Source organism: Gopherus evgoodei, chromosome 8 (assembly GCF_007399415.2).
Source record: "Gopherus evgoodei ecotype Sinaloan lineage chromosome 8, rGopEvg1_v1.p, whole genome shotgun sequence".
Taxonomy (NCBI): Eukaryota; Metazoa; Chordata; order Testudines; family Testudinidae; genus Gopherus; species Gopherus evgoodei.
The window spans coordinates 78213690-78234918 of record NC_044329.1 but is presented as its reverse complement, the minus strand read 5'-3'; the positions used below and the strand labels follow the sequence as shown (position 1 = coordinate 78234918).

The following is a 21229-nucleotide window of genomic DNA, read 5'->3' as shown; positions in this document are numbered from 1 at the left end:
AACATTTTAAATCCTATGTTGTTTAGTCTATTTGTCACTGGGGGTTTGGGACCCTTTAAAAATTTTTGTCTAGGAACTAGCATTGGGAAGAGGAATGATAAATGGAAGAGAAGCATTTTCCTTTACTGTATCGTGTGCTGCTTCTTGCAGATATGTGAAGCTGGAAATTTCTCTATCCACGTTGCACTCAGTGACCTGAGAAAAGATGGTAAAAGTTTGTTCTCTGCTTGTACAGTTGAGTTAGCGCTTCTGCAGTGATCTACACTGAACGGCCTGATCCTGCAAGGTGCAGAGAGCCTCCTGTGAGGAGCTAATCACCCTCAGCTGGCCTCAGTGGGAGTTGAGGGTACTCAGCACCTCATAGGATTGGACACTAAAGGAAGTTTGGGTATGTAACGAAAGTACCTAGGGCCAGATTGTGCCATTAGGGCATAGGCCTGTGTTAGCTGCACTGGTGGTTCAAAGTGGGATGTGGGCCTGATATTCGGGTTGGCTAGTTCTCCAGGGGATGCTAGCAGGAGCTGTGCTGTGGAGAGTGTAAGGTCCAGTAATGTGCCTGGCTCCTGCACAGGACACAAGCTGTGTGTGTGCTTGGAAGTTAAGGGGCGTGGCTCTCTTGTGCTTTGCCCCTTCTTTGTAGGAGGGCTGCATAGACTGTGGCTCATATTTGCTAACTGCATCCACAATTTTGTGACAATGTAATTTCTAGAAATACCCTTCATTTCTGAGGTCTAGGAAATGGTGCAGATACTTCCTATGGGACTGTCTTACTGCTAGCCAGTGAGCATTGCAATGATCTTTCCCAAGGATGCTTCTAGGCATGGTACTGCCAAATACTGTGTGCAAGCCTTAATGATGCCTATAGCACTTCCCCACAGGCACCCGAAACCTTCCTCTGGGCTCAGTGGAGTCCTTGTTTTCCCAAGTCTATCTTGCCCATCTCTTCAATAGGCAGATTTGGATTGTCTTTATAGCAAATTACATGGTACATAGGAGTGTCAGTGTTCTGTGATTTTATTTTTTGTGGTTCTTTAAATCTGTAGGATCCAAGATCCGTAAGATCCCTTATCCAACAAAGAATCCTTTCACATGGCTGTTTTTCTTTGTAACCTGTCCTAATTATACATACGAGGTATGTATCTTCATCAGTAAACCATACTAAGATTTAAGTTTTGCAGGTTATATCTCAGTTTATACTATATTATTAAAACAAACATGTAAGGAAACCCTAGAAACTTAAAATAAAAAATATGCAAGCCCACTTTATATTGCCAAACTCTAGGTTCAGTCTTTCAAACAGTTAACCCATGACAGACACCCTAATGTACCTTTAACTGAAATTTACTTCTGTGCAGAAAGACTACATGAAGCCTATGCACTCTTCAGACTCTCAAAATTAAGATCTAAATGGGATGTGAGTGGTGCATAGACCTTGTACAGGTCCTGTGCACAGCACTGAGTGTCAGACTGTGTCCTCAATGCACACAGCGCTGCTGAAGTCAGATTTAAACAAAATCTTGACTTCAGTGGAATTTCATTGGTGTAATATTTGCTCCCAGGGCTGCAGAATGTCACCATTATAGGCACTGATTTAGGAACAACTACAAAGTAGGTGGAGACAAGGGAGAGAGGAAACTTATGTCCAAAACAACACACACAATAACCATGATGAAAAACGGAGAGCTTTTGTTTGGAATTAGCAGGATGCCGTTGACTGTGTGAAAAATAATTGATACCAGAAATAGCTTTAGGTAATGTTGGGTGTATTGTTTACCTACATTAGAGAGGGACACTTTGATAAGAGGTATAAATGTGAATGTGATCATCAGAAATATTTTGAGTTTCCTTGGCCATAACAGGTGGGGGCATGGATCAGCTTCACCATCATGACTCAATGCGTCCCGGGTGAGTAAGATTTTGTCTCTCCCAACTAAGTGATTTGTTCTCAGGACAAGAGAGTGTTGTTTCACTAGCATTGATATTGTTTCTTTTTTTATATATCTTTTTACAGTGGGATTGTTCACATTTCTTTGCTTCATTCAGATGACAGTTTGGGCAAAGGATAAACACTACACCTATGTACGAGAATTCAAGGATTATCCAAGTCTTAGGATGCCAATTATTCCTTTCTTACTGTAAGAAGAAAGAACTGTTTGAATACCTGAGCGGAGCTACACGAGGACAAAGCTGATGGTCTCTCTTTACTGAGAAACCTGCTGGCAAATGAGAGAATTCATTTAGATAACTAAAGCAGGGTGGTTCTGCTGCATGGACTCTCCATTGCTGTGGGAAATTCTATACAATTGGAAGCTACATCTCTCTAATATTTCTAAATTTTCAGAAGGTCATATTGGTTGCCATGACTGTATTGCTTCATTGGCAGCCAAGGGCCATTAAGGCTCACTATTGGCTTAGATCCTTTCAATTAGTGACAATTGTAGCTTTCTGTACTGGCCTGGTTGGTTTTGTGGATCACCATGAAGCCTTGCCACCGGGAAGCTCCAGCTTGTGGAACAGCATTCCACAGATATGCTGATTGACAACAGATTTCTGGAGTCGTCATGAGGTCAGCTGATTCAAAGGTAGATGCGTGTGCTGCCTTCCCTTGCTGGAGAGGAAGTGCTTTGGGGACAGGTGCTTCATGGGGAAATGAAGACGTTACAAAGGAGGGAAATAGGAGTACTCAGAATAAAGAGGTGAGCAATAACTCAGATGCCTGAGTTGGCCCGGACACATACTTTGAGTCAACCTTAAATCACAAGTCATTAAGAATAGAACATCCCCTGTTAGGAAAACTCCTTTATCAATAAATTGCTCACCAGCTAGTTGACTGGATTTTGAAGATGATGTATCTTCTGTAGCTGTGATATTTGGCCTGTTTTCATAAAACACGTCATTATGATACCAAAAAGATCTTTTATCTAGAGGTTTTATGTTAGTGTTTTCTGAAGAGGTTTTTAATGTACTTTGTAAACAAATGCACTAACCTACAATCCTCAAAATGATAGTTCTGTCCGTGTTTGCAAAACAGGGAGAAGGAATCAGTTACATAGTGAACTTTATATGTTTTGTTTTCCACAAGGTGTTCAGTTTAACTTCGAAGGTTTTCTATAAATCTATTCAAGAAACTACTGCAAAACCTGTCTTAATGACTTTTTTAAGAACCTGTTTTAGAATGTATCTACAAAGAGAAAACATACATAATGTTTTTTCATGATGATTTATTTACCTAGAATTGACCTATAGAAATCTTTACAAATATTTGCAAAAATCTAAAATATGCAATAAATTCAAGCCTACATTTTGAACTCTGTCAAAATAATTATGGCAACAAAAGATAGCTGGTTGCAGAAGTTTCATAGTTTATATATAAATATAAAGCAAAATGGTCTTGTGTCAAATAAAAAGTTACAACCACTTGATAAAAAAACAAAATCCCAGAGTTCACTATTATATAGCAAATTCTACTTGGCTTAGAAGCATGTAATGATCAGTGCTGTGAGTAATCAAAGCAATAAATCATTATGAATTATTTTGCATTCTGCTATTCTCCGGGAGAGCTAGAGGCAAAACTGGTGTCAGGGGTGAACTTCAAAATGTTTGATGGTTCAGTCATATAATCCTCCAAAAATGCTGGGGTCCTGTCTGCCACAGTTGCCTCATTTCTCATTGACTTCAAAGGGGACGGCACGTAGGCTGAAATTCCCCTGTCTACAGATGGCCAGCAGAAGGCCTGGGCAACACTTACATCCCAGCTTGAGCCCTGAAGGCTCTGCACAGAGGGAAGGTTTAACTTCAGCTGGCGACAGGATCAGGCCCTGTATGTCAGCCTAGCCAGCCAAGAGATGAGAATTTCTCATGTGAGATTTGCCTACTTCCTAATTTGGGCCAGATCAGAAATACTGAATATTGCATGCAGACTTTAAAACAAACAAAAACCCACTACCTCTTGTAGTTTCACCTCAGTTCCTGGAACCAGGAAATGAAGGGCCATGTATTTACTTTCATTACCAAAAGTCACCAAGCTTTTTCAAATATAAAAAGGTTCTGCTTGGATGTGAGATTTTGGCTGATTCTCCCAGTCCTGATGATTCTCTGGAGCTCTAATGGAATTGCCTGACATTACAATGAGGCAGCCTCTGAGCGGGAGTATTATCTGTCTGCACTTATGTCCTGGCCTGACACAGTCCTTTGCATTTTAAGAAGGTAGGTGCCCATTCCTGAGGTGGCAGTGCTCTCTGTTTTTGGATGTGCAGTGGGAAGGTGTGCAATGCTACTGGTAGCAATTAATTTGGAAGGTTGTTTGGTTTTTTTAAAAAAGACCATATTAAAGGTGCAGCATAGAAAAACCATCTTTAATGCTTTCTTATGTGTCAGGAAGGATGAAAGAGTTGTCTCTCTTTGCAGCATATAATGATCCTTGTGTGACCGGAGGATTCTATTATAAATCAAGCATCTTCCACTCCTTTGACCCTTTCAATGCATACCTCATGTCTTTCTCCAGCCAAGGCAGAAGAAGTTTTTTGTTACTAGTTAGTTGTGAACACAGTACTCGGAAAGGTACAAAGCTTTATTTGAATACTGCCCTGAGCAGTTTCTTCACTCCCCATACAGCTGTGATATGGCACACCTGTGAGCTAACACACTCTGTGTTAGCAGCTGCAGGGGAGTTCTGTGCAGCTGCCTATTGAGGAAAAGCTGGGGACACCTTCACCTCCCGACTGGCTCCAGCTGCACGAGGATGTAAAGGAATTTCCTCATCCTCCATCTGTTGCTTAGCAAAGTTCACAAATACCTGTGAGAGGAGAACAGATCAATATAACCAGCTCACTGGGGGCCAGGCAGTTGAACTACTCTTGCCACTTGCATCACATCAGCTTCTCTGTAGGCAAGAAGTGTGAAGCAGAAGCCAGAGGTATGTGCAGAAATGAAAACTGCCCATCAGCAGAGGTCACACTTTTTTTATCCTGTACTGAATCCATGTACAAATCCACCCTTTACGTCAGTTGAGGTAGGGGGCAGGGCCCATAGAACATGCACCACACTGGTGGGCAGAGAGAAGATGTAGTATCCTAAAGGCACTGTGCAGAGGTCACAAGTAGTCACAGGTGTGCGGGGCGTATACCTACCAGCAGTCCCCGTGACAGCTGCACAGACCCAGGGCCACCAGCTGGGTGTGATGCCCTCTAATGACAGTGTGCATTGCCAACAGCACTGGCCCGTGTTGCTGGCTTTTAGTATAGAAATGCTCTTGTATGGAAATCAGTGGCTTCTGAGGAGGGGGCTAGGTGCTCAGTTAGTTGATTGGGTACTGCAGGGCCTCTGGGGACACAAGGCAGTCAAAATCTCATTAAAACTAAATGGAAGAAAATTAATCAGTTGTCACTGTAGCTTCATAGTGCATCAGGGTATGCACAGATCTGATCCTGCACTTTTACCTGAAGGCGCTGAGAGTTTTGACTGAGTTAGGGATGTAAGGTAAAGCCCTTCAAAAGCTGGTTTAACACAGTCAAGACAGTTACAGACCCTAACTTATTCTGGGTTTTGCCAGATCCCCATAGCATTTCTTCTCTCTTGCCAGCCAGATTTTCTCATGGATGACTTTACTGCTTTCTTACTCACCTGATCCAAAGTTGTTTGTGAGACTGAATATTCTTCAATATTCAGGTTTTCTTTGTTGGAGATAAGTAACCGAAATATCCTGGCCAGTGAGGAGGAGCAAATCTGGTACTGCAGCATGTTATAGTGTTTCTCTCTTTGTAAACTGCCTGGGAAGTTGACTTGTATGAAACGCTCAGCTGGGCTTGGATCTGGACACAGCCCAGGTTGAGGTGCTTTAATTTTCATGGTGACAATATATCCGTCTCCAAATCTGAGAAACACACATGAGTTTGGTTGTTTTATGAAGACGTGGTTTTACTATGCAGTGGGGGGGATCAGTTCTCAGCAGTTAGTTATACACTCAGAAATGCAGAGGCAACACGTGGAGGCCATGCAGGGTCATGTGGCCCCCCAGATTTCTGCCAGGGTGAGAGCTGGGCTGAGTGCGGCTGAGGGGGACATGCCTGGGAAAGGCATAGGCACCTAGTGCTCCTACTGAGCTCTGCTCAGAGGCACCCGGAGCAGGGAAGAGAGACAGGGCTGGCAGCGCAACTTCACCAAGGGCGATGCAGGGAAGCCCTCTGAGTCCAGTTCCTTCCTCACCCACAGCTCCAGTTACCTGCTCAGCAGCAAGCGTCCAGAACCTTCTCCAGCCCACGCTGCACCCACAGCAGGGAGGCAATAGGAGAAATAAGTGGGGAAGGAGCTGTCGGGGAAGGCGACGCTGGCTTGGAGTGGGTGTGGGAGGCGCAGGGGGAGTGGGAAAGGGCCTTGAGGTGACGCATAGGGCAGTCACATGCCGCCCTCTGCCCACCCCGGATCTTTAAATTATCTCTGCCCACCATCAAGAGTTACAGGTCATCTCTGCAGAAATGTATGAAATGGAATACCTAGAGCTAACTCTATTGAACTGTTCTGGGAAGCTGAAGAAGAGTCCACGTGTATTCTGAAGAATTGGTCTGTAATATATTCAGATGATTTGAGGATCAAGGGGCCTAACTTAACAGTGTTACATATTAAAGAGTTGCAGTCATAAGGTGAGCGGTGTGTTATTTTTAAATGAACACAGGTCTGGCGCCTATGTTACATAACACCTGGATGGCTGCATAATCACAACTTATTTGAAACTTGTACTCTGCATGAAGTACAGGCTGTGGTGTATCTTGAGTGTCCCCATAATCACCAGACAATTCTTTAACAATACGGGATACAAACATTGAATTTACTTGTATTTTAGATGTTGAATAGTGCCCAGGCATTTGAAGGTCCCCTTCACCATTATGGCTAGACGAGTGCAGAGAGCTTCACATTCTTCCATGCTGATAAAACAGAGAACACAACACAGGTTCAGGATTAGAGCAAGATTTCCACCCTCTTTTGACTCCAGTGCTGATGGTAGGAAGCAAGGTTTGCATTACCTGTGTGAGGTCAGAACTACAGCTCGCCCTTCTCGGATCACGCTGACAATAGAATTCCATAAGAAGCGTCGGGACTGAGGGTCCATCCCTGTGGTGGGCTCATCCTGAAGGGACAATATTAATTACAGTCAAAGATTTTAATAAAACACATGTCCAAGGCATTAGTTTGAGATTCCTTAAAACTGAATTTGTTTTGTCTTTTTAATAGTAAAATGCAGATAGGAATACAGTGCGCCCACTGTGGGGCACAGCTATCGGGAAGGGCATTGCACCCAGCAGAACATGTTACAGTGGACAGTGCATACCATGACACCAATGGTTCAAAATCAGCCAGTACAGAGAGTCTTATCTCTTGATCTCAGATACTGCCACCACCAAAGCATCTAAGCGCTAGTACAGTGGTAAGCAGAACAGAGCTTATTCAGAAGCCAGGCTGCAGAGTGCGTAAAGCTCAGTGTGACAGGGTACTGGGCAAAGGGTTGCTGATTCAGCCCTCTGTCACACCAGCTCCCATTTAAGGGAATAAATTAGAGCTGGTTGGGGATAACTTGGCCCTAATTGGGGAAGCAGAGACAGCTGCCACCTAATTATCCTGGGGCAGTATAAAAGCCTCAGGGGAAGGAAGCCAAAAGGGGAGCAGAAAGAAAGGGAAAAGGCAGGGAAGTGGAAGTGGAAGTGGAAGTAGATAGCACTTTTCTCCAACAGTGAAGGGTTGAGTGTACATGGTGAAACCATGATGGGAACAAGCCTGTGCATAAACTGCACCTGTGGTTACTAAGCCCAGGCTTTCAGAGTGACTTTGTGGACCTAGCAGAGGCAGAAGCTAAGGGGGCCTTGTTGCTCTCTATTGCACAAGGGGTTTGTCTGGGATTCCATGCCAGTGCAAGTGTTTGGCATCCCGGAGATGGAGGAGACCAGGCAATGGCTGGTCAAGCAGCATGAGATGGTGCAGAAGGCAATGCAGAGTATTGAGCAAGCCCACCAGCTGGAGAGACAGGCCTTGCTCACTTGGCAGGCAGAACAGCAAAAGAGCCTGCTGGACTTAATTCGGGAGCGGGCCGGCATCTAGCAGCAGCTCCTGCAGAAAGTGGTGAGTCCCACAGGAGGGGATGGCATTTGGGCACCAGCCTTAGGACTGTGTAAAATGGGCCCGACAGATGAGCTGGTGCCTTCCTAAGCACATTTGAGCAGGAAGCCAAAGGGGCTGGATGGGACAGGGCAACCTGGGCCCTGCAGCTGGCTCCCTACCAAGCCAGCAAAGCCCAAGCGGCCTGCGCGGCCCTAAGTGAAGAGCAGGCCAGGAATTATGAAGTGGTAAAGGCAGCTGTCCTACATCAGGGGGGCTATCCATGGAGAAGTATTGCCAGAAGTTCCAGTCAAGCGAGGTGGATGTGGGAGTTGCAGCCCTGGGCATTTGCCCAAAAGTTATTAGACTAGGCCACCTGCTGGCTGAGGTCAGACACCCAAACAGTGGGGGAAATCATGAACACGTGCTGGGGCCGAGCTGGCAGCTTGGCCCAGTATGGCTCTGGCTCCTCCGGTCATGGGGTGGGAGGCCCTCAGGCCTCTTCCTGTTAAGCGGGGGTTAGAGGTCCTGTGTGTGGAGGGTGGGGCCCTCAGGAGGAAGGGGAGGGACCAGCCTCCCCAAAGCAAAGGTTCACCCACCACCCATGACTACAATGTAATTAGAGAGCACACAATGCTTCCTTTTATCAGGGCCGCCCAGAAGATTCAGGGGGCCTGGGGTCTTCAGTGGCAGGGGACCCCCACTTCAGCAGTAATTCAGTGGCGGGGGGTCCTTCCACTCCAGGATCCGCCACCGAAGTGCCCTGAAGACCCGCGGCGGGAGCTCCCCGCTGCCGAATGACCACCCAGAGGATTCAGGGAGCCTGGGATCTTCAGCAGCAGGTTCCGCTTCGGCGGTAATACAGAAGGACCCCCCGCTGCCGAAGACCCGGAGTGGAAGAAGCTCCGGGGGCCCAGGCCCTGCTAGAGTTTTCTGGCGCCCCCAGAGCGAGTGAAGGACCCTGCTCCAGGGGCCCCGAAATACTCTCCTGGGGGCCCCTGCGGGGCCTGGGGCAAATTGCCCCACTTGTTCCCCCCCCCCCCGGGAGGCCCTGCCTTTTATCATGCAAACTGAAGTGTTACTATATGATCTAATAGCGTACTTATTGACAGTAATTGCATTTGAGTTAAATCGTTACTACTAACACAAACAATCAGAAACTTGGGTTACTCTGTAACAGGGGCTTCCTGGCTCCTGCTTCTGTCGCGGTCTACCAACTACACAGAGACCCTTGTGCTGGTCCAACACCTTGTGCAGTTTATTTGCAAATGGATTCCCTTCATAACATATGCAGCTCCTGTGTCAAGCAGAGGAGAGCAATCTCTCCCTTCCCTAGCTGCCTGCTTCCTCTCTTTCCACTTCCTTCCTGTGTCTATTTATGGGCTGCCTAATGACTTAATTAGCCTGTCTGCCCTGCCCCATCCACAAATTAGGCACAACTCTACTTAATCAGCTCCAGTCTGATTGGAGCTCCTGGGAACAGAGTGCTGACTCAACCTTTCTTGCCTAGCACACTGTCACATACTCTAACATTATAATTTAAGGAATGATTGAAATGTTATTTGCATCTTTTATTCCAAAAATGCTGTTGATGGAAAAGACTAGCTATACTCCACCCACACTTTTGTTTTGCTAGGTACAGCTGATGGCACTGTCAGTCAGGTATGGCCCATACACAGCCAGGTATGTTCTTCTGACCGTAATGGTTGTTCTCTGGTTCATTCTTCATTTAAAAAGCAGAAGTGGCTCTGGATCTGAATTTTCCCTAAATTCAGTTATGTTTGAATCTTAGATTTTAGCTCAAGCCCATCTCTATTGAAAACTTTTCCTATGGCAGTAATGTAGGGCCCAATCCTATGAGGTGCTGAGCTTTCCTGCCTCCCACTGAAATCAAACTACTGACAGTGCCATTGGCTTGAGGGCACTCAGCACCTCTCTGGATCAGCCCCTTATTGCTAACACACAGAATGCATTATCACAGAGCTACTTTCCTATGACACTTACTAGCAGGACAAGAGGAGGGCAGCCTATCAGGGAAATGGCAGTGGAGAGTTTACGCTTGTTACCACCACTGTATGTGCCTGCCAGCTGGTCTGCATACATCTGGAGATCCAGCTTCTGAATCCCCCAGTCAGCAACCTGTGGGAGAGAGAAGTCATTCTTCTTTCACGCAGCAGATAGTGAACTGCATGTACAGCTGGTGACAACCGCACCCTTGCCACTAATAGGCAGAGCCACAGCAAAACCTCATCTTTTAGCACATGTATTTCAGAACTGGAATTAGGGTGAGTCCATCAGTGAGCACAACTGTTTGTGATGATGGGTAAAATTCTGCTTCTTCACAACATGCTAATTTTTCCCTTTAGAATCTGCTTTTCATTCCATATTTTTAGCAAGCCTTAGTCAGGTTTCTGTTTTTAATCCCTCACTTTTGCAGGTTCAGTTCATACCTCCAGGATGATTAGGTACCGGGATTTCTGGTGCAATCATGAACTTAGCTGTCCAAATGACATGGACTGCAACCAGAATTTCAAGGCACAAAGTCAAGCCACATTTAAAATTATTGTCCTGGGTATTAGAGGGGCCCAACCAAACGTCTAAAATATTTATCATAACCAAGAAAACTGATGAAGAAGAGACTGTTCGTACCCTCTCGATTTCCTCAGCAGGGATCCCTCGCAGGCGTGCATAGAGATGGAGGTGTTCCCGGCCTGTGAGGAGGTCATCAATGGCATCAAATTGTGGACAGTAGCCCATGTTTTGATGGACATTAGAGATGTGGGTCAATATACTGGAGAAAGAAGGAGAAAGCAAAGTCTGTTGACTGTAGAAATGCTAATAGCTAGGTCTGGGATAGAGAAACAGATGTCCTTCCTACTGTGGGCAACATCATTCTCATTAGTGAAACCAGCCTAGAAATGAATTTCACAGTGTAAGACCTTGCTAAATGTTCAGCTGCAGAGCAGGTGCTCTACTGTATGATGGCTGGATTGTGGTGAATAAAGGCTAATCATCCCTACTAATGTAGAACTGATAAATGAAATTGTTTTTAATTGTTCACTTTATTAATGTAACTTCTGTTCACCATTCACTACACTTGGCTACACTGTAACTTCTGTTCCATATTGTAATTCAAACCCCATTTTAAAACACTCACTCCATTTTGTAAAAGCTTCCTCCAACCTTCATTTTTGCAAACCCTGCTGTAATCTTATTAGTTGAGTTTAGATGTGTGAATGAGGTATGTATGAATGATGGAATCAACCTCCAGCCCCAGCCTGTCCTGATGAGATAAAGTTCAAATACCAACGGCTGAAGACCTAGACAACAGCCCTAAACAAAGTAAGAAGCATCCACCCTAAAAAGAAAAGGACAACAGAAGGAAGATCAAAGCCAGGTTCAAGGCTGAAAGTCATGTCTGCAATTGATGGGTGATCAATCTAAACCCAGAGGCAGCGTGACACAGCAAGACCTATAGACTTTAAATCCAAACTAAAAGCCTATAAGAAAGACGGGTGAGATGAGAGACTCTGGGTAACATTCTGCTGCCAACACGGAAGAACATTGATGCCTGCCCAACAGAGATCCAGCTCGGCCTTGTGCCCGGCTTTCCTGGCCAGTTAGCCGCCACAAGCTACGAACCCAAGCTGCAAAATCAAGCCATGAACATAAGCTATCTTCAGGACTGGTAACTATGCAGCTGCTGCAGAACACCTGATATGTGTGTGTGTGTGTATAGGTATTAGGTATTAGGTATTGTGTGTGTGTGTGTGTATAAGAATTAAGATATTAGTTATTAGTCATAAATCAAATTGTTATCATAATAAATGTGGCATCTTTGTCTTGTCCCCTTTAATAAGATCCTGCTGGTTTTTACTGGTCTAATATAATTGGTATAACACTAAGGGTGTAAAGCCATTTTTCCCCTCCCCTGTTTTTTCTGCTGCTGTTAAATCATGTTGTATAAGTTGACTTAAAGGCAAGTAAAGTTAGCTCCTATTCAAGCAGCCACTCAGCAAATTGTATTTTGCTAATTGTGTTTATTTCTAGATAACAACTCAGGCAGTTTAATCTGAGTGCATCCTCTGGTGTCTGTAAGTAGGAAACAGTGCTGACTTTGCTTCTGGGTAGGGAGATAATGGAGGGAGAAGTGAAATAAAAGATAATTTCTTGTGGCCTGAGTTACTGTTGGCCTCTGCCGTTTGTGAGTTAGGGTCTGCAGTATGGGCCGAAGCATTAAACATCAAACATTCATAAAGAGCTATGGCATTCCATGTAGAAAGAAAGATCTCTACAGCACAATGAAACATTCAAACTGCCAGATCATGAAATATCCATTCACAGTGTCACCCTAATGCAATTTAACCAACAGCTAGAAATCGCCAGAGATGGGCCCCAAGTCCCAACCCCCAGGTCTAAACACACCTAGATGTTAGAGGGTGCTGACCCTCATCTGGATCTGAACACCTCCATACCGAGGGGCGCTCAAAAACGGGTTGATTTTTGTTGCTTAGTCTCATCTCTAGCAATTACATTAATTAGTCACAAATCTTCTAACACAAAATCAGTCAGAACAAAAAACATTCAGTGAGTTCCTGTATCTGTTTTTGTTCATTTTTTAGTTTAAACCGCTCTAGGATCTTGCAAGCAGCTGTTGCCGCAGAGCAAAAGAAATTCAGAACTTCTCAAATACAGCAGCTTCATTTTGCTGGACTCTTAATTGATCTGATTCAGGGTGAAGCCCTCTATTTATCCACACGACAGGTACAGCAAGGGCAATCGCAGTACGAACTTCTCCACACTCTCTGTATCTGCTGAGACTGTCAACACAGGTTGCCAGTGAGTGCCAGCTGTAGCAATGGCTTCTGTGATGTAGACACATCAATAGGTAACTTGGCTCTTGTGGTGTTTTAAAGAGGTTACCTGTTGCCAGCCACTACAGCATCTCCAGATGTCACGTCAGTATCTCCAGTCAGCATTTTGAAGGTTGTCGTCTTGCCAGCTCCATTCACTCCCAGGAGACCAAAGCACTAAATTATAAAATTGATCACAGTCTTAAGTATTTCTACTTGAAAATCAATGGGATCATCTAATATGAATCAATCTATGAAGTGTGATCTATAGCTACTGAACGACCCACCTCTCCCGGACGAACACCAACACAGAGTCTGTCTACTGCTGGCCTGTGTCTACCTGCATAAATCTAGAATGAGAGAAGAAATAAAAATTCCTATTACAAGACATCTACAGCAGAGGGAATCCTCTGAACTTCACAGTTTATTAACGTTGGAGTTAGGGGACTGCAAATGCTTGACAAGAATAAAATATAATCTTAGAACAATGAAAATGTGCAAACATTCCACTGAGTCAAACATTTGCCCTATTTAGGAATCATTTTACCCATTATCATCTTTATCTAACTGGCTAGTCCAGCTCTAGGCAGTATGGCGGTAGCTCCCAGAATCTGCACTGTAACAAAATGTCTCTGATGTATCAAACAAGATGGAACAATAAAGGAAATTAAAACTGTGAGGAATGATGCAGTACTTCCATTCATAGGGCTAAAGCAATGGGTATGACATCTTGATGTCTGCTCCTCAGGCTGGGGCTAAGGGCTGAGAACATCATGCAGATGTTTTCAATCCTCGGAGAGAAGATTAGCTAGCACCATACAGTGGGTCTGTCTACACTGCCATCAGGATGTGCGATCTCAACACATGTAGACTTACTTGAGCTAGCTGGACTTCAGCACAGGCTGGCTGCCTGAATAATTACCCAGGGTCCCAAGTGGGCTTGTACAGCCCAAACTGAAGCCCACGCTGCCATGGCTTCACTGCTCCGGGACCTGAGCTAGCTAGATTAAAGCTAGTTTGTGTATGTCCATGCATGTGCTGCAATCACATACCTCGACTCATACCCTGTAAGAGTCTCCTAGTCTTATAATGTGAAACTAGCTAAATGGGAAAGAAATGGAGACTGGGATTCGCAAATGGAAACCAAACAGCCCATAATGAAGGGCTAGGTGGGGAATGACGGTCTAGGGGAGATGGTAGATCTTGGATAGGGTTAGGTTGGGTGGATGGGTGAAAGGTAGCTTAGGCACTTTAGCCAAGGAGTGTGTAGGGAAGCTTGTCCTGTCCATACTGGACTTTTCTATATCAAAATCCCTGACTTTGGTTTGATTTGTTTGATCAGAAGGCAGTAGGCAAGTAAAAGTATAAGACCTTTCTTTAAAAATGTTATTGATTTTGAAAACTATATTGTCCACTTGTTCAAGTGCATCCTGGAATAATATTCTGTCAGTAGACTGTATCCCAGATGAGTTTCCAACTGAAGCAAACATACATTTTAGAATTCTCAAAATATTACCTTGGTCAGTTCTTGTAATGTTAATATATCTGTTTTGTTTCCTCCATTCATAATTCTTTGTCTTTCTTCTGCAACATCCTCATCTTCATCACTAATAGGCAATTTAGCAGGCTCAGAAAACCTAAAGAAATGCAACAGATTAATTGAAAAAAATATGAATAGCATGGGGCACAATAAAATTACAATAGCAGAACCTGAGATCATGGTTAGATGATTCTCAGGAAATGTGACTCGTGGAAGAGAGGAGACCTTAGTTTTATAATATAACATTAGCTGGAGCACTCTTGGATTTGAAGAGACTTCTCAATCTTAAATCCCAAGTACTGTGAACACATGGGTCTTGGTGGATCAAGGAGGTTTACAATGGGACATGGGTCTGTTCACTCCTCCGTCAGTAGTCTGAATCTGACACAACTCCATGCTCAGTCAACGCCTTTACTGTTTGGTGCCCTAGGTATACAGAGCTGATGGTCTCAGTCCAGTTCTTAATGGAAACCTGTCCATGTGAGACTATATCTTCATAAACTGCACTCTTTGGAACCCTTGTTGGCAATCACACCTGAGAATAAATTACACTCTCATCCCTGGAGGAAGCTTCCTGGTGGGACTGGGGCAGTTTTAAGAAGCAGTGTGGGAAGCTGCTGCCCATGCTGTAACTGAGCTGTGCATAAACAGAGGGCTGCAGTCCATGGGACTTCCTGGCCAGCACCTTTCATCAGCATTTAAGTCACTCAGAAGCTTTAAAAGTTCACTTTGTGGACTAAATACCACAGTTTACCTACTACAATAAGTTCACCCTGAAACTCTGATTCAGAAAAACATTCCTGTTTTAGGAGAGCAAATAAGCATCTACTTAAATCCCACAGAAGTAATGAAGTTAATGGGACTTAAGTAGATTCTTAAATGCTTCCCTGAATCAGGGCCCTAGTGACTAACGATAATGCCAAAGTAAATAGGGTGAATCTTGTAAAGTCACCACAAACATGAGACTTCTAGGAGAGAAAAGGTATCACAGTGGATAACTAAGACGCTAATTTTGTTAAGCTTGTATGAAAGCTTTTTGTTATCTCTGAGTCCAAGGGTTTTTGGACATACCATCTTGTGGGGATCAGATGATGCTGCAAAAGGAGAATCAGAGCAAAGTATACAACTCCTTCAACTGCCATGGCAACCAGGTTCTTTCCAACAAAATCCCACTGGAATGGATTCAAGACATGCTTCTCACCTTTGGAGTGAAATCACGAGAAAGCAAAGCGAAATATAGCCCAAACCCAGCACAGATCCTCAGAACAAAACCCATTAATGTAATAACTTCAGATGCAAATCTATAATTTATGTGATCATTACCAGGCAATGTCTGCAATTTTCCAGGGTGTCCTAATAAAGACTCTTATTGAAAACTCAAAACCAAATTCTAAAGGCACTGATATGTGGAAGTGAAAATGAATGCTGTCTCCATAAATATGAGGCCAGTTGCAGATCATATCTAGACATTTGCATGGGGTATTCTGCTGGCAATTTTCCTTTCTCAGTAAAAATTAATAAACTTTGTGTTGATATATCACTGCCTTTCCAGCAAGAAGATCTCTTTTATCAAAGGCAGCCACAGCACCACAGTGGGGTATTTAAAGAAATTCAGCCATTTTTAAAATTAGTATGAGGGCTATCAAAATAGCAGGCAGCAATTAACATTGCAGACATATATCCCAGCTATGATTGTCTAGGGGGATCAGGTAGCTCAATGCCGGGAAAGCAATGACTTCACCTATTAGTTTCAATGCTAGTCTTCAAAGCCCTGCATTCTGGCAGAGGACGTTAGTGTTTCTGTCTTCCCAAACCCACCCACCATGACAGGGCAAAAAATGAAGGCAGATCAGAATTCAAGTACTGTAGAAATGGTTTCACCTAGGGCACAGGCTACTGGTATAGGCCATACCCCCATGCAGCATTAAAGTTGTATTGGTGTATTGCAACTTCTTTAAAAGGTTTAACTTTTGTTCTGACCATTCATGATACACACATGGACATGAAAAAGTTGGAAATTTGAGAAACAGCCACCAGTCCTCCCATTCCAACACTTACATATCTTAGCCCTGGTATGGACATGCCCAGCATTGGTTTCAAAACATCCCTTGAAGTTGCTAGCTATTACTTACCAAATCTGGCATAGACATCTGTCACTGCTTGGTTCATGGCTAGGTCAATGAGTCCACGGCCCAGGCAGAAATGTGGGAAGATTATCAGCATATTTTTCAATGTATTATTGAATTTCTGCAAAGACTAACATACAGAAATAATATCACACATGGAGTGAAACCCAGGCATCTTAAAGCATTTCAAGAAAACAGTGAAATGAATGTTCAGTTCTCTTTCATTTCAGTGAAATTAGGTCTTCTCTGCTCTGAAGACAAAGATGATGGTAGTGTCTATCAGTCTGTGCACCAAAGATTGCAAAATAGAACAGAGGGGTATAGTTTGTAGTAGGATGACTCTGGCAAATGAAGCAAATTAACAGGGAGTTTTATGTGGAAAAAAATACCAGTGAGAAAAGAAATGTTTTCTTCACCTTCTTCACACTGGAATATTATTGCATATACTGTAGGCAATGTGTAATTCTGTCCCCATCCATTATAAACTGGGACAGGGACTCTTGAACAGAAAGATTCTTGCTCACCAATTATGATGTCTTTAATGCCAGAAGTATAACTATAAAAGGATGGGCATAATCTGGGAAAGAATAGGTTTCAGAAGTAACATAACATTGTCCTCTTGAACCCCAAGCTGAGCAGCACTGGATTGTATTGTCATGTTATCACAGCAGGAAGTTGTGAAGGAGCACACACACGATATTTGAAAATACACGGATAGATAACAGTGCCAGGGGGCATGATAAAGCTGGCACTTGAAATCATGAAGCAGCTGAACCAAAACTTGCTTCTCTTCCAGGACAAACAAAAGCACTGTATCACCACATGTACCACTCTGAGGAAGAAGCTGGCTCCTGGCAGTGGCTCAGTATGGATTTTTTCTGCTTGATCTAAAGCACTTCACTGTCACTCGTTGGTGTGTGTGGCTGGTAGCTCAGCAAGTCAACTGTGCTGACCACCACTTCATTTGGTTCCTTTGGCTCCACTCAGAACTCTCCACCCTCCAAAGTCCTCATACTGCCAGTAGTGTCTTCCCTACTCATTCACTCCCAGAAAGGTTAGCAGAAGGGGAAAACACAATTACTACAGATGGTTGCCCACCACATGCTAGGCTGGGACACCTTACATGCAGTATGCTGTCTTGGCACAGCTCTTTAAATCAAGGTCTCCATGAAAGCATTGCTTACTGGGTTATTTTCGAACAACTCCAAGATAAATGTAATGGCACTGCTGTTGATACCAATGAAGAGATTAAGACAAGATAATGCAACGTAGGCAGTGCTAGGGACATTGAACAGGTAGGACGCTGGGTACATCATGGGAATTACTGCCCACCTGTGTGAAAGACAGAAACACAATGTATCAGCTTCTGAGTATTCCCTGTAGTTTGTCTATCAGAGACATATGCTGAACCTTTCTCCTTGCCCCATATATGGTGAAATCTCAAAACTAATCAGAGATTTCACTCAGACGCTAAGGCTTGGTTGCCACACAATGGCTTCCCTCCCACCCCATCTGCCTAGTTCTGTTCACTGCTCAAATGTGAAGCGAACAGAACACCTGCATGGCAATCATCACCACAGCAGGTGACTACTCTGACATCTGTGGACAAGACATGAGTGCCACAGCTGAACTCTATATCTATGAGAGAAGCAGGTAAAGGTTAGATGTAGTAAATGAGCTATGTGGTTTTGCCAAATACCACTATTTCACCACTTGGAACTGGCCAGAAAAATCAGACACAAGTACTTAATAGAAGTTATTAACACTTCATCAATCAAGGACTTTAGTAATTATAAGGGCAGAAACTGCACACAAGCGAAGGAATTGCACATGATTAAATTTTCTATTATGAAAAATATTGTGGGTGAAATTTTGAGCTCATAAAAAAGTGAGACACTAAGACAATACTGGTTTGAGCAAAGCATAGCCAAGGTAGATACTTTACAGACTTAGATGTTCGCTTAGCTCAACCAATGAATCTCACACTTGATCTGCAACCCATCTTGGGGTTCCCTGTGCACTACTTGTGACACAGAGACCGCTTGGCAAAGTGTCCCCTGTTCTTTGCACACAGCTCTCACCTCAGACCTGACAGACTCACTACACCAAACATGTCTTACAGGATATTGATCCGTAAAGAGTAACATGTAGGGTATCTACAGAAAGCTTATAACTTGTCAAGACTCATACAGGTAACATTTAAGGAACAATGTATATATTCTGAAAGTTTGCTTTATGGACTTGGAGTAGAAATTAGTCACCAGGAGGTAATGTGTCTCAATGAGGACCCCTTTAACCAAGAAGGAGTTGTCACCCTCCCTAGTCAGTCAGCCAGGTAATGCAAGGTTCTATTGTCTATACTTGCCACATCACAGAACAGTCAATGGAAAACCGTCAGAGAAAATGACAAACAATCAAAACCACTTAAAGGTAGAAAAAAACCTCTGCATCCAGGTCAGGGTTCGCCCTGCCTGTGAACGGAAACAAAGGACTTTCTTCACTAAAACACAGTGTGGGGAAAGACGCTTTGGATCCATTCACTGTGGAAACCCTTAAAGGGCAGGGGGCTTTTATGAATATTTGGATCCTGATTATTGAGAAACCAGCCAGCTCTGCAAAGTACTGAACTTTGGGGGAAATCCACTTTATTATATTGGATAAGTAACTATGGATAAATGTATATTCAGCTTCCTATTTTATATTGTAAACACTTGTTCCCCCACCCCCACTCTCGTGTTTCTAGTTCAATCTTTATTCTTAAACAAACCTACTTTTGTTTTATTACAAGTGCTCACAAGTGCTGTATGGTTTACAGGAGTGGTGGTTCAAGGACAAACTGGTAAATTGGGGTACACTGCACTTTCAGGTGCAGAGAATCTGGAATTTCTGGGAGTAGCCAATGTCAGGGGCTGGCTATCACTGCAGAATGATTCAAAGGGATTTGGGGACTGGGATGCACCTACTGTTAACCTGCCTGGCAAAAGAAGGGCTGGCATAAGCCCAGGGGAGAGTGACAGAAGGGATGACAGTGTTAGGGAGAAGACACCTACTACCACACAAAAGACTCCTCCTTGTTAGAGATGGGGTAAGAAGACGACTGAGGGCAAGTCTACACTTAAACTGCTGCATTGGTGCAGCTCCACCAATGCAGATGCGCCGCTGTAGCACACGTGAAGATGGTCTATGCCGACAGGAGAACTTCTCCCATCGGCATAGTTAATTCCCCTCCCCAAGAGGCGATAGCTGTGTCGACGGGAGAAGCTCTCCTGTTGATGTATTCTTGTCTGTACAGGGGGAAAGGTTGGTGTAACTGCATCGCTAAGGGGGTGTGGATTTTTTTGAGTGATAGAGGTCTGTAGAGTAGACCTGGCCTCAGAGCCCTGAGTACCCAAAGAACTGTCTCACTATATCGGGTGTTGATTCAGCAACACAATAACAGTATGCTTCTTGAACATATTGATAATGTTGGGCAGCAAACAGCCTGATAAGGAGAAACTGCACTGACAACAGTGCTGAATTGCTCCAAACTGTGTCATGCGTTTCTGGTAGATGACACAATTTCACAACAAATTTCACAACAAAGTTTCACAACAAGTTTCACAACAAACTTCACAATTTGCTGCTAAAAGAAAATCACAAGGTGATACAGTGAGAATAATGCACTAGCTCTTGCCTCTGAAGACATATTTAAACTTGGCGGTGTTCACATGTGGAAATTTAAAAAGACTCACATGGGATGCTTTTTGGCAAACATTTCTTCATTTTTACAGATGCTTTTAAAATAACAGAAACACACTCCTTTTAATACAGTACATTCTTATGCCTGTAAAATTCCTCTGACTATTCTGATTAAATGCTTTTAGGTGTCTTTAACTAGTGACAGAGCCAGTGCAACTCATTAGGCAACCTAGGCAATCACCTAGGGAGCTAGCATTTGTCGAGGCGGCATTTCGGGTCCTTCGGCGGCCGAATCTTCAGCCGCCCTGATTGTCGTCGGCATTTAGGCGGAGGAAGCTGGGGCAGGCGGGCACGGAGAGGGCCGCCTGCAGCAAGTAAGGGGGGGCGCGGCAGAGGAACTGCTCCCTGCCCCAGCTCACCTCTGCTCCGTCTCCTCCCCTGAGCACACTCTGCTTCTCTCCCTCCCAGACTTGCAGCGCCAAACAGTTGATTGTCACCGCAAGCCTGGAAGGCAGGAGAAGTGGAGCGGACGGCATGCTCAGGAAGGAGGTGGAGCAGAGGTGAGCTGGGGTGGGGAGCTGCCACACTGCTCCCCAGGCTGGGGGGAGCTGCCGCGGAGGTGGGGTGCCTCAGGGCGGAGGGGGGGGAGCTTCCGTGGGGAGGAGCTCCTCAGGGCGGAGGAGGGGGGAGAGCTACCACAGGGCTGGTGGGGGGGGCACAAGGTGGAAGTTTTGCCTAGGGCACGAAACATCCTTGCACCTGCCCTGACTAGTGACCTCACATCTTAAGTGATTGCACTACTGTAACTTTGAAAAAGCAAGGGGAAGTGACTAGAAATAAAACAGTAGCAGTCACTTATATAACATTTTTCATCTTCAAGTACTTTGCAGACACTAAGCCCACGTCCAGACTAACCCACTGTATCAGCGGGTTAAAATCGATTGCTC

At 44.3% G+C, this 21229-nt stretch overlaps 2 protein-coding genes across 2 annotated transcripts in view; one reads left to right on the top strand and one right to left on the bottom strand.

Moving 5' to 3' along the window:
• Positions 1–2157, top strand: part of LOC115656478 (very-long-chain enoyl-CoA reductase-like) — a 39340-nt gene extending 37183 nt beyond the window's left edge. Inside the window, exons 10-13 of the mRNA XM_030573244.1 lie at positions 151–208; positions 1044–1132; positions 1860–1905; positions 2012–2157. Coding sequence (XP_030429104.1) covers positions 151–208; positions 1044–1132; positions 1860–1905; positions 2012–2139 — 321 coding nt within the window. The 3' untranslated portion in view covers positions 2140–2157. The remainder of the gene's footprint in view (positions 1–150; positions 209–1043; positions 1133–1859; positions 1906–2011) is intronic.
• Positions 2158–4670: 2513 nt separating this feature from the next.
• The window catches only part of ABCA4 (ATP binding cassette subfamily A member 4), a 134251-nt gene continuing 117692 nt past the window's right edge, over positions 4671–21229 (bottom strand). Inside the window, exons 39-50 of the mRNA XM_030573245.1 lie at positions 17789–17936; positions 16611–16734; positions 15550–15679; positions 14455–14575; positions 13226–13288; positions 13009–13115; positions 10735–10876; positions 10090–10224; positions 7020–7123; positions 6828–6920; positions 5623–5872; positions 4671–4795 (exon numbers count right to left, since the gene is read on the bottom strand). Coding sequence (XP_030429105.1) covers positions 4685–4795; positions 5623–5872; positions 6828–6920; positions 7020–7123; positions 10090–10224; positions 10735–10876; positions 13009–13115; positions 13226–13288; positions 14455–14575; positions 15550–15679; positions 16611–16734; positions 17789–17936 — 1528 coding nt within the window. The 3' untranslated portion in view covers positions 4671–4684. The remainder of the gene's footprint in view (positions 4796–5622; positions 5873–6827; positions 6921–7019; positions 7124–10089; positions 10225–10734; positions 10877–13008; positions 13116–13225; positions 13289–14454; positions 14576–15549; positions 15680–16610; positions 16735–17788; positions 17937–21229) is intronic.